Here is a 13642-nt window from a genome sequence, read left to right as displayed (position 1 = left end):
ACTTTCTCTTAATTCTGAGCTTCATTAATTTTCATCATTAAGCTTTGACATTTCTATTCCTTATCTCTTAAAACTATATTTTCATCTCTTTCAATGTTTTCTTACATTTTCCTTTTCAGATGTCTTTCTTCCCAGACCTCTTTCTCTTTCTAAAAAGTTAATGGCCTGGGTTTTTCTATCCTCTGTTCTTTCTTACATTTCTCTTTTTTCCTTAGCTCACTCTCAGGAGCCTTACAACACCTGGGGCTGGATGTTTGCAGTATGGTTTCCTTCAGAACGGCCAGGGTCTCAGATCCATCTGGAGTTTTTCAGAGCACCTTAACCCTCCTGTTATGTCCCTTGTTCTGGCACTAGAATTATGATGTGAGAGTAGTTCAGGGGATCACGTGGTCTTCAGTGCTCCGGTCTCGTATTTCAGGACATTGGAAACAAAAGGTCCACATCACGTTTGTTTCTGCTGTCATTTCCCTTTACTCTCCTCTCGGGGACTCTGTTTAGGAACTCGAGAGGCCTCCTGAAATATGTTCACCTCATCCGGTGTCATTTGAAGAAAGAGCACATGTGAGAGAAAGGGGCTACGTATTAAACGTCACCTCCCTTCTCCACTTCACTCGCCTTTGCGTAATTTTCTTCTTAGTTGCCCTCTCTGTGGCCTTTGCTGGGCACTGCAACCACCGGACTGCCACAGAAGGGCACCTCCTGGTAAGCTGTCTTCTGGGCCAGAGGCTGACCTGGCCGTTGATTGTCTTTGGAGAGCTTGAGCCCAGTGCTTGTTAGAGTCACTCACAAAAACCAGCTGTTTCCCTGCAACAGCAGGAGCAGTTCTGGTGCTGCCTTCTTGGTATTTGGTGAAGGGATGAGAAGGGCTCCATCCAGTCCATACACTTTTCTTCTACATGCAAACACGGGAGACTGGTATCCGGCCTCATCTCTACCTGTACTTCTGGAAACAGACGACTTTAGATCTATCATCTTGCTAAGTTTTCAATATTAAATTCTTAAATACTGAGGGAAAAGGTTGTAACTTGTACATTTTCTTGTGAAACTGAAGGCTAGGACATCCTTAATAATCAACTTTTTAAGTCAAAATGATAAAAAACTATAACATGAAAGGAGCAAATTGTTTCATGAATAGTTTATACAAGGCAGAATTTCAGTGATTGTTTCTTACTACTTTGGTTTTGATTTCAAGAATGAAAGGAAGTTTAAAAAACTTCAGACTTATAGACAAATAATAAATGGTACACTGAACTCGTGTGTACTTTCACTTAGATTCACCAGTTCCCAACATCTTTGCCACACTTGCTTTTGATGTGTGTGCTCTCTCCCTATATATTTATTATGTTTATATTTATGTTTGTATTTTATTATTATTTTCATTTTACTAGACTCTTCTTCAAATTTTACTTTTAATGGAAGGATAATTGCTTCGCAGTATTGTGTTGGTTTCCACCAAACATCAACATGAATCAGCCGTAGGTTTACTCATGTCCCCTCCCACTTGAACATCCCTCCCGCCTTCCTCCCCATCCCACCCCTCTAGGTTGTTGCCAAGCCCCAGTTTGAGTTCCTTGAGTCATGTAGCAAATTCCATTGGCTATCTATTTTACATATGGTAATGTATGTTTCCATGTTATTCTCTCCATACCTTCCGCTCTCTCCTTCCTCCCCCACCAGCTGTGCCCATAAGTCTGTCCTCAATGTCTGTATATCCATTGCTGCTCTGCAAATAGTTCATCAGTTCCATCTTTCTAGATTTCATATTTATGCGTTAGTATATGGCGTTTGTTTTTCTCTTTCTGACTTACTTCACTCTAGGTTCGTCCACCTCGTTAGGACTGACTCAAATGTGTTCCTTTTTATGGCTGAGTAATATTCCATTTTATATATGTACCACAGCTTCTTTATCCATTCATCTGTTGATGGACATCTAGGTTGCTTCCATGTCTTAGCTATTGTAAATAGAGCTGCAGTGAACACTGGGGTACATGTGTCTTTTTAAATTTTGATTTCCTCAGGGTATATGCCTAGTAGTGGTATTGCTGGGTCATATGGTGTTTTTATTCCTAGTTTTTTAAGGGTTCTTCATATTGTTCTCCATAGTGGCTGTATAAATTTGCATTCCCACCAATAGTGCAAGAGGGCTCCCTTTTCTCCACGCCCTCTCTGGTATTTATTGTTTGTAGAATTTTTGATGATGGCCATTCTGACCGGTGTGAGGTGATATCTCATTGTGGCTTTGATTTGCATTTCTCTAATAATGAGAAATGTTGAGCATCTTTTCATGTGTTTATTAGCCATCTTTATATCTTCTTTGGAGAAATGTCTGTTTAGGTCTTTTTCCCACTATTTGATTGGGTTGTTTGTTTTTCTGGTATTGATTTGTATCGTTTTACTAGACTTTGAGAGTAAGTTGTAGACACTGAGACCTTTTCCTTTAAATACTTGAATGTATATCTTCTGAGAACAAGAACATTCTCTTTTATAAGCCATAGGTTGTGTGTGTGTGTGGTGTGTGTGTGTGTGTGTGTGTTTAAAAATAATCTCAGAGTCAAGCACTTGAGGAGAACTTTAAGAAACCATTTGGCTCCTTCCCCTGCTTCTTGCAAGTAAATTCCTAAACAGTACAAAATTGGTATTTTTCAGGAGTGATGTATACAGATTTCTACATGGAACATGCCTGTAATAGAGTATGTGAATCCGAAGTGTAGGACCATTCTCATGATGTTCACATATGTCCCTGTAAACAAAGAAGCAAACGAATGCTATGCTAAACAAAACCGTATCTGAGGGCCACATGTGTTCCTTTGGGCATCAGCTTGTGATCCCTGGATCTATCTTCAAGGCTCCCATGGGGTGGCGTACCCACAGCTTTCTGTAGAAGCACCTTGGTACAGTCAAGTTCTTTTTTAAGTCTAACTAATTATGCAGTTGCGATTTATGAGAGATAGTGATGTGTAGTGGTTAAGAGCGTGAAGTCCAGCCTGTGTGTGCGTCTGAATCCCAGTTCCGCTACTTAATAGGATCTTGGGAAAATTACCAGACATTTCTGTGGTTCAATTTCCCCCATATGTAAAATAACAGTGCCTACCACACAGAGCTATTGTGAGGAGATATTTTTTCTTATGTCCATACAGATCATGATCATGTTATAAGGAAGGTGAATGAGATGAAAAGTCTGTTCTTTCTAGAAGTCTTAGAGGAGATGTCCATTCCTAAGCCAGAAGGCTAGTTAATCTACTTTTCTCACATCGTGAGGGCTTTAGTTTCTGTTCTCATCCCTGTTCTCTGCTTAGCCCCCTTGTCGGACTTCTCCACAACTCCCGAGATTTCCCTAGTCCCAAGGAAGTCATTGCTTTAACATATTGGCTGTATGTGACCTCGGGCCAATTCCTTAATGCCTTTGGGGTTTAATTTCTTCCTCTGAAAATGGAGGTAACAGTAGTGCCTACTTCCTGAGGATGAAGTGAGTTGGTAGAATGTGCCGGATGCGGAGTGAGCGCTCTGGAGCTGTGGGCTGTCGGGTGTGATCTGCGTCCCCTTCCGTGGGCATCCCCCACATCGTGTATTCCGTACTTCTGGTCTAGATTTTCTTACCACTGGCACTCTTGCTGGTGATGGTGGTGGGGGGTTCTTCCTCTTTCTTCTACGAGTGCTGTCACTAAGATACTGCACGTGCGTGCTCTGACGCTCAGTTGTGTCCAACTCTTCGTGACTCTGTGGACTGTAGCCCACCACGTTCCTCTGTTCATGGGATTCTCTAGGCAAGAATACCGGAGTGGGTTGCCATTTCCTACTCCATATTAAGATACCAGTGGTCTTCTTTGGTCCACATCTAAGATAGTTCTTATTCTTTTGGCTGTCTTTAATATTTTTAACAGTAGAGATCATCCTGCAACAGAGGTACTGAGCAGGGGGCACTTAAAGGGGTTACAGGAAGAAGAGAGGGTCAGATGAAGGGAAGGGAAGGGAAGAGATGAGGGAGTGAGAGAGACCTGGACTGACTGATGAGTAGAGAGCCAGTGATGGAAGTATTTTGGAGAGGGGTTGGAGTTAGACATAGAGAGGATGAGTGGGGAATGGAGTCAACAGTTACAAGAGGAATAATTTCTAAGTATTGTAATAGCAAAAGGAAGCTGAGAAATAGAATAGTTGGAGGTGGTCGGGCACCCATCAAAATTCTTTCAAGAAAAGGAAGATTGTGAATGTTTTACAGCCAAAGAGATAGCAAATAATAAAGGAAAGACTGAAGATGCTGAAAGAGAGGAACGTATGTCAAGAACAAGAGCCAAGACTGGAACTAAGAAAAACGGAGTGGGGTTAGCTTTGTTAGGAAGAGTGCTTTTTTTCCTCCACGGTTGAGAGCATAAGGAAGGAGGTTTGCTTCCCTGGTGGCTCAGATGGTAAAGAATCTCATAATTCATGAGACCCATGTTCCATCCCTGGGTTGGGAAGATCCCCTAGAGAAGCGAATGGCAACCCACTCCAGCATTCTTGCTTGGAGAATTCCATGAACAGAGGAGCATGGTGGGCTACAGTCCATGGGGTCACAAAGAGTCGGACACAACTGAGTGACTAACACTTTCACTTTCATGTACATACTTGTGGTGGTGTGAGAGAAGTGTATGGAAAGGTGGTGGTATGGACTGAAGGTTTGAGTCCTTCTCAGATTCATATATTGAGGCCCTTACCCTCAATATATACCTCAACAGGATGGTATTTGGAGGTGGGACCTTTGAGAAGTGATTAGGTTTAGATGAGGTCATGAGAGTGGAGCCCCTCAAAGAAGAGGGAGACCCAAGCCTGCTCTCTTTCCGCTCTGTGAGGACACAGCAGGAAGAAGGTCATCTGCAAGCTGGGGCATGGACTGTCACCAGACCCCAAATCAGTTAGTGCTTTGATCTCGGACTTCAAGCCCCTAGAACTGGGAGAAATGAATGTCTGTGGTTTAGGTTTCCTAGTCTGTGGTATGTTGTTAGAGCAACCAGAGCTGAGTGAGGAAGGTCAGTGATGGTGCCGACTTCAGCAGTTTTCATTTCTTTGGTGAAGTAGGTGATAGGGTTTTCTGCTGAGATTAAGGGAGGCCATGCTTTGGAGCATGAGACCAGAGAGGATTCAGGATAGCTCTTTGGGAAGTTTGCTAGGGCATCAACAGGAGATGAGAGAAAGGATTGCCAGGCACCGTCCAGGACACTTGATGCTAGATGGCATGAATCTGTAGTGGGCCACAAGTTTTTTGTTGTTTTCTTCCAGCAGTGCTTTGCAGTAACAGGAAATTAAAATTAGAGACGTAGAGATGCTCAGGGTTATGGATCAATAGAGCAGGCAGGATGGAAGGTTAAGGGACCCAGAATCCGGGGCTGTGATAATGGAAATTTTGAATAGTTGACTGTGGAATATTGAGCAACCCGATGTGTAGATTAATTAAGTGCTAAACACTGCATGAGTGAACCCCAGGGGAAACCAGTGGAGGAACAATTGAGCCAACCTACAGAATTATGAAAAATAAGAACTCGTTGTTGTTTAAGCCCCCACATTTTGGGCAGTGTGTGATCTAGCAATGGAAACCTGCAATGCTCTGCCTTGTGTTGGGCAACTGGGACCAGGAGCCTGGGGGCAAGGGAGCTGGTGCAGTAGGTCAGGCCCTGGGGAAGCGGAGCAGAAGAGAGTGGAGAGAGAAAGAGAAGACTTCGCATCCCATTCCCAAACCACGAACTAGGGTTATAGATATGAATTGTATCTAGAGTAGTCTAGTAGACTAGAGGTAAAAGATGTGTCACATTCCTGTATTTTTCTAAATCGAATCTAATTCCATTTCATCATGTGCAAGACCAGAAAAAGTTCAACATTAGCAATTCAGTGGCTCCTTCTTTTCTTCTCTCATATTGTCCTCAGTTAGTTAGTGTTAGTCTTTCAGTCTTGTCCAACTCTTTACGACCCCATGGGCTGTAGCCCACCAGGATCCTCTGTCCATGGAATTCTCCAGGTAAGAATACTGGAGTGGGTTGCTGTTCCCTTCTCCACGGGATCTTCCTGACCCAGGGATTGAACCCAGGTTTCCCGCATTGCAGGCCAGTTCTTTACTGTCTGAGTCACCAGGGACCACATTGTACTAGGAGGCTAGTGCAGTCTTTAGGGAAAACAAGGGCAAGAAAACCACTGTGCTGCTGAGATGTCTAGGCCTGAAGGCACGGGCATCACCCCCTTCCTCTGTGCCCAGGTCGGCTGCAGGGATCCGGACCACAGCTTCCAGAGCCCAGAGCACAGAGGAGGAATTAGCTTTCCACCGAAAGGGAGGTGGGCGAGCTAAAGAACCTGTGGTTTGTGTACACGTGAGCTCTTGAGGTTTTGTATTGTTCTCTAGGCCACTGTGGACTCCTCAGCTGAAGGGTCTTTGCCCTTTTCTCTTATATCATCAGGACTAGACAGAAAGAAGTTCCTTGATGCTCAGAGGACATTAGGCTTTGTTTTCTGTGGTCTGCCTGGGCAAAGTGAGACAGTCTAGCTCAATGCCCTCAGAAAGCAGAAGATGGTGATGGGTTCTTCAGAGCAAAGTGGAAAGAGGGACAGAGTAAAATTTTCTAAGACTGCAAGGAGGAATCTACCACCTTCTCATAGGAAGCAGCTTGCTGGTGGCAGGTCTTCAGATGCGATGGCCATGTGGATATAGCACTAAGCACCCGACCCAGCCCTTCCTACCTCCTCAGGAAGCCCATCTGTTCAGCTGATGGTGCCCTAATCAGTCTTCTACTTCACCCTGGTTCATTCTCATTGGTATTTCAACATGCTCACATCTTTCTGGTCTTAAAAAATAGAAAATCTTCCTTGACACCATGTCCCCCTCCAGACATCAATTCTTCCCCTTCACTGCACAGATCCATCCATCTCAACCCTGATTTTTCCTCAGCCTTCAAGTGAAATATCCTTGGTCAAAAGTCAGAACTTGTCTCCTTCTTTACTAATTCCAGTGGACATTTTTCAGAACTTATCTTCCTTGACCTTTCAGCAGCATTTAACACCAAAGATGACTCAGTTTTTTTCCGTCTCTTTCCTTAGTTTCCATGGCATCACCCTGTCCTGAATTTCAGCCTATTTCCTGGCTCCTCTTCTCTGAGTCTAGTGCAGATTCCTCACCCTTGGGCCATCGTGTCAGTGGGGGTACTCCTGTGAGCTCTGCCTGGGTCATCATCTCTTCCAGCCAAGGCGCTCTTCTTAGAGGAGCTCTTCTGGTCCTGTGGCTTTGTTACCAGATCTGGGTTTCCAGCCCAGATTTTCTCCTATGCATCTTTATACATGTCAAGTCTACCCTTTGATTTTATCCCCTTCGAAAGCTAGTAAGTTAGCCTGTTACTGTTTCTGGGATATAGGCAGAAGACCTGAGACCTGGGTCAGCGACCCAGGACTTCATTTAAATATGGTTGAGGGAATTCCCTGGAGGTCCAGTGGTTAAGACTCTGTGCTTCCACGGCAGGGGGCACGGGTTTGACCCCTGGTCAGAAAACTAAGATTCTGCATGCTTTGACATGTGGCCAGTAAATAAGTAAATAAATAAGGTTGAAAGTTTCTCATAGTGGCACGGGGGATCAATTACATTGCTGACACAGCACAATGCAATTCTAAGTTTCTCTTTATGTGCTGTATGTGTCTTCACAAAGTGCATCATGATGGCAGCTATTCCCTAGAAAAGAACCAGCAAAAGGAGGATTGCGTATATAATTTAAAAATTTCTAGTAGTTGTATTTTAAAAAAGTAAAAGAGAAACAGGTAAAACAATGTGTTTTATTTAACCGATATGTCTAAAATATGATTTCAACATGTAATCAATTAAAAATTATTAATGGATGTTTTACATTTTTTTATACTAATTTTTGAAATCCGTATAGATTTTTCACTTAGAGCCCATTTTAATCTGGACTAGTCACATTTCCGGTGCTCTATAGCCGGTGGAGGTAGTGGCTTCGGTACTGCATGGTGCAGGCCTGAAATTTCTCTTTTTTCCCCCCAGCCTACCTCCCCAAGATTTGTAACCTACAAGGGCATACAAACGCTGCCCTCCTCACTTCCCTGCCTTCCCTTTGTTTCTGTGAGTTAAGGCAGCCTTTATCCTTATCCTTCTGAGTTTGGAGTTGAAGCAGTTCTCTGATTCACAGAGCAGAAGGCCTAGAAGGTTATGGAAAAGATAAATCCATGACTGTTTATCAAATTATATTTTTTTGTCCCTGCCTCATTAACTATTTGTTCTAATGTATGCAATAGCCAGTCTGATGTTACAAGAATATTACTACGCTGGTGTTAGCCAGTTTCATGGGTCATCTTTAGCTGCTTCTTGAGAGAAAGTATAATCTTGTAAAATATTTTAGTCTCTAGCAACAGTGTCGTGTTCAGATCCTGCCTCAGTGAGGCATGTGGGCATGAAGAGCAGTGAGACTAAGGAGCTCAGGGAGGTTGACATGAAAACATTACATGTTTAGTTGGCTCTCAGATCAGTGAAGACCAAGAACCCTGTATTCCACAGTTACTGACTTCAGGTTTTCTCTTGATACCCATCCTTCAGCCTCCTGAAGTGAAGAACTTAAAAATTCTTATTTAAAATGTTTTCTCTGTAAAATAGAGAGTAAATATAATACCACAGATATTAGCCAGAATGGTAAAGAAGTTAAATATTCTAGTTAAGTGAACATTAGTTAAGTTGTTAACATTAGTTAACATTAACATCTAGTTAAGTTGAACAAGTTAACTTTCAAAATATCACAACTTTTTAACCATTTTAAATGAAAACATTTAATAATCTATTATAAATCCCCTGAGCATCCAGAGAGTACTAAATATAGCTTATACTTTTCTTAGGTTATTGTTAAATTGAATTACATTCCTATGGGGGAGGGGGTGAGGAATAACTAATATTTGTTGAGTGGCTACTCTGTCAAGAGCTGGGCTTTATGTTATGGTGGCTCATATTATTTGACCATTAGAGTGTTCTCAGCCCAGTTCTGAGTATTTCAAGGAAGAATCTGTGTTTCACCTACCAGGTAGGCTTATGCATGCAGATTAACCTGCCCACTCTAGCAAATTAGAGGGCTGGAGTTGGAACCCTAGCAGTCTGCCAGTGGTTTCCCCTGTGGCTCAGCAGTAAAGAATCTGCCTGCAAAGGAAGAGATGCAAGAGGTGAGGGTTTGATCCCTGGGTCGGGAAGATCCCCGGGAGAAGGAAATGACAGCCCACTCCAGTATTCTTGCCTGGGAAATCCCAGGATATGGGAGACTGGTGGGCTATGGCCCGTGGGGTCTCAAAACAGTTGGACGTGACTTAGTGACTAAACAACAACAGGAGTCTGCCTCTAGAGGTCCTACTTGTAGGTGCCCTGCCCCTAGACTTCCCCTCACTAGACATTATCATCCTCATTTTACAGGTGTGGAAACTGTGGCTCAAAAGAATTAACAAACACTTAAAACCAGTTAGGAAGTGGCAGGGTTTGCGCCTGCCAGTCAGCACAAACACTTCTTTCTTCTCTCTTGGCTTCACTTGTCTGCCTTTTCCTTTCCTCAGAAAGTATCTTCCATCCTCTTGAGGCAGTGTTTATTACATGACTTTGTTTGCTGTGCTATACCTGCTCTGAAATAATTTAGAGAAACATAGTGCTTGTTTTTTCAGAGTTTATATTCTAAAACAACTGACTACTTTTTTTTCCCACAGAGAGGTCGGAACAATTATCAGGTCATTAGGATGCTGCCCTAGTGAAGGAGAGCTACATGATCTGATTGCAGAGGTAAGTAGGCTAAGAAACTTTCATTCATGGCTGATTGAAATGGAATGACTCTTAGCATGGCTCTATCTTCTTGTAAAAAAAAAAAAAAATCCTTACCTGAAGTGAAAAATACCCTAAATTACCAAATATACTCAGTGAAGACATTAGGACAGCTATGAACGTGCGTGCATGCTAAGTCGCTTTAGTCATGTCTGACGCTTTGCGACCCCATGGACTGTAGCCCGCCAGGTTCCTCTGTCCATGGGATTCTCCAGGCAAGAATACTTGAGTGGGTTGCCATGCCTTCCTCCAGGAGATCTTTCTGACCCAGGAATCAAAACCGTGACTCCTGCATTGCAGGTGGATTCTTTACCGCTGAGCCACCAGGGAAGCCCTAGGACAGCTATGTGAATTAGCAAATCAACAGAATCTGCAAGAATTGATATCAAATCTTAAAGAAATGTTTATGACCAATAATGTGATGGATCAAGTAAGGACCTCACTTTAGATATTACACTCTTTGTAATTAGTTGAAGAAAGGCCAGTAGACACAGAGGACTGACTGTGTGCAGAATGAATATTGACAGATGAATATAGTAAATGTCAGTTTACAGGGAATAGAAAGAGTAGAGACTGTGCATTTGAGGAAATAAAACTAACTTCCAGAAATAGTAGTAAATAAAATAATAACTCACTTGACATTGAATTTTGAAAATGCTTATTTGTAATAGTGTAGATGAGTTGCTGGAGGGACTTATCTTATAAATGGTGATGAGAAGCCCAAAACCAGAGAGCTTCACGCCTTGTTTGGTTTTCCAGAAGAGTATCTGATCAGATTTCAAGTACAACTTTCAGTTCAACAAGGCAGAGGCCTCGAGGGAAAAAAACTACCTGGGCAGCCACTAGAAAACTCCTTTCAAACTTGCTTATTAGGTATGTGGGTTTTGGTGGAGGCCAAGTATCAACAAAGAGGATAGGGACAAAGGCAAGCATGTATGATTTTATTTATCTCCTTATTCCCTGCACCCAGCATAGTACTTGCCTGTCCAGTTTTACCCAGAAGAGAAGGAAGTGACTCTGGGTGAGTCACTTAACCTCTGCATCAGTTTCTCCATAATAATACTTACTTCAGAATTTGCTTCAAAGATAAATGAAGTAATGTATAAGAAGACAAGTTTTGAATCCTAAAGTACATAGATTGGAAAGATGACTGTTGCTCCACATTAACACTTTTTAAATTTAATTATTTTGTATTGGAGTATAGTTTATTTACAGTGTTGTTGGTTTCAGGTGTACAGCAAGTGATTGTTATACACATACATCTATACATTCTTTTTCAGGTTCTTTTCCTATGTAAGTTGTTACCGAATCTTGAGTAGAGTTTGCTGTGCAATACAGGAGGTCCTTGTTTATTGTCTGTTTTATACATAGTAGTAAGGACACGACTGAGCGACTTCACTTTCACTCTTCACTTTCATGCATTGGAGAAGGAACTGGCAACCCACTCCAGTGTTCTTGCCTGGAGAATCCCAGGGACGGGGGAGCCTGATGGGCTGCCGTCTATGGGGTCGCACAGAGTCGGACACGACTGCAGTGACTTAGCGGCATGGATATGTTAATCATAAACTCCTCATTTATCCTTCCCCCACATTTCCTCTTTAGTAACCATGTTTATTTTCTAACCCTGTGATTCTGTTTCTGTTTTGTCCATGAGTTCACTCACATTACCATTTTGATAACTAAAACCAAGTACCAATTTTTATTAGCATTTAAAAATATTCAATAAAGGAGGAAACTGTTTTCCATTTTGGGGTCCAGTAAAGTCATTTTTCGGAGAAGGCAACGGCACCCCACTCCAGTACTCTTGCCTGGAAAATCCCATGGACAGAGGAGCCTGGTGGGCTGCAGTCCATGGGGTCGCGAAGAATCGGACATGACTGAGCAACTTCCCTTTCACTTTTCACTTTCATGCATTGGAGAAGGAAATGGCAACCCACTCCAGTGTTCTTGCCTGGAGAATCCCAGGGACGGGGGAGCCTGGTGGGCTGCCATCTATGGGGTCGCACAGAGTCAGACACAACTGAAGTGACTTAGCAGCAGCAGCAGCAAAGTCATTTCTCCTGAGTAGCAGGAAAAAACATCTCCTGCATTGGTCCTCACTAACAAAAAGTGTTGATCACTCCCTTAAAGTGACTATCATCAAAGCTAGAATTTGTATTGGGGAGAGGAAAGTTGGCACTGTGGAAGAGCTATGAACTGGAAGATAAATTTACAGTGAAATCACAATTATTGTTTGTAATTGAGTAGACTAAGTGGAGCAGTAATGAAAAATACCTCTGAAACTTTAGAACCTAATTCTTTTATGGTTTGCTTGTATGTATTAATCTAAAGCAGGGATCAGCAAACCACAACTCCTGGGCCAAATCCAGTCCACAACCTACTTTTGTAAAGTCTTATTGGAACACAACTAGACTCATTTTGTTGTTGTTGTTCAGTCGCTAAGTTATGTCTGACTCTCTGCAACCCCATGGACTGCAACACGCCAGGCTCCTCTGTCCTCCCCTAGCTCCTGGAGTTTGCTCAGATTCGTGTCCATTAAGTCATTGATACAATCTAACCATCTTATCCTCCACTGCCCCTTTTTCCTTTTGCCTTCAATTTTTCCCATCATCAGGGTAAGACTTATTTACTTACATATTATCTATAGCTATTTACTTACTACAAGAGTGGAGTTAAGAAACCATATGATTTGCAAAGCTTAAAGGTTCTGGCTTTTACAGAAAAGGTTTGCCAACTCCTGATCTATATATAGGTTTCTCTGGCAAAGTAGACCAAATACTATGTCTAGTGTTAGGAGATTGGAATTCAGATCCCATAACTACTGCTTACAGCTGTGTGGCCTTTGGTGAGCCACTTAATCTTTTGAAGTCTGGTTTCACATGCAAAAGGAATGCAACAATACCATGGTGTTTTATGAGTATTTAATAACTGTAAGGAATCAGCTGTTGCTTGGTGGGCACTCTGCATATTTGGATTTGCTTGCTGTGTAGATGACTTGCTACCAAAACACCCCCACAGGTTTGGGCAGTTAGCCACAGTAGGTGTTCAGGTCCCAGTGTTTTATTTTGTCTTTACTGTTTTCTTAGGTACATTGACACAACTTTTGAAAATTACAGATATTTAGAACAGTTATGGTCTCATGAAGATCACTGAGCTATCTAAGCTCTGCTGCTGCTGCTAAGTCACTTCAGTCGTGTCCGACTCTGTGCGACGCCATAGACGGCAGCCCACCAGGCTCCCCTGTCCCTGGGATTCTCCAGGCAAGAACACTGGAGTGGGGTGCCGTTTCCTTCTCCACATACAAAGCTACATAATAGTAAATGTCTAGAGGTAGATGTCATATTGCTAACTGCTCTGTAGTAGTTTCAGAACTGAAACTGTTTCTGCCTCATTTGTTCTGAAGTGAAATAGTGACTATACTTTAAAATTCTTCTATAAAAAATTGGAGTCTGTGTTTGGTTCTCTAATTGTCATTTAATTGAATTTTATTGTAGATTCATACTAACTTTCAGTTGTCCACTTCCTGGAGATCAATTTGAAATCCAGTGTTTCTCTTGAAATAGATCATTTTAAAAAATCACTCTGCATTGATCCCTCTACTTAATATTCTGTAGTTAACCACTGGTTCCACATAATCTCTGTCTGTTTGGAATGTCACAAACCCAGCAAAAATGAGAAAGGTTAATGAAAATCTTATCAACCTACAGGTTACTAAACAATTTTTCCTTTGATATTAAGTTAGAGCCACCTGGGATCTTCAATGTGCAAGAGCTGGGAGGAGATAATGACATTTCAGTACAAGTGGAAAGAATATTTAGTGGTGTACATCCTTTGAAG

At 42.2% G+C, this 13642-nt stretch overlaps 1 protein-coding gene across 5 annotated transcripts in view; it reads left to right on the top strand.

Moving 5' to 3' along the window:
- Positions 1–13642, top strand: part of EFCAB2 (EF-hand calcium binding domain 2) — a 112990-nt gene that overhangs the window by 72811 nt on the left and 26537 nt on the right. For all 5 annotated transcript variants that reach the window (XR_009490767.1, XM_059875532.1, XM_059875531.1 and 2 more), the window contains one exon: positions 9694–9766. Coding sequence is in view for 4 of the 5 variants with exons in the window: in XM_059875532.1 (XP_059731515.1) it covers positions 9694–9766 (73 nt within the window). In the remaining variant the exon portion in view is untranslated. The remainder of the gene's footprint in view (positions 1–9693; positions 9767–13642) is intronic.

Source organism: Bos taurus, chromosome 16 (assembly GCF_002263795.3).
Source record: "Bos taurus isolate L1 Dominette 01449 registration number 42190680 breed Hereford chromosome 16, ARS-UCD2.0, whole genome shotgun sequence".
NCBI classification, from domain to species: Eukaryota; Metazoa; Chordata; class Mammalia; order Artiodactyla; family Bovidae; genus Bos; species Bos taurus.
Note: the sequence above shows the minus strand (reverse complement) of the source record. Positions and strands in the feature narration are given on the sequence as shown.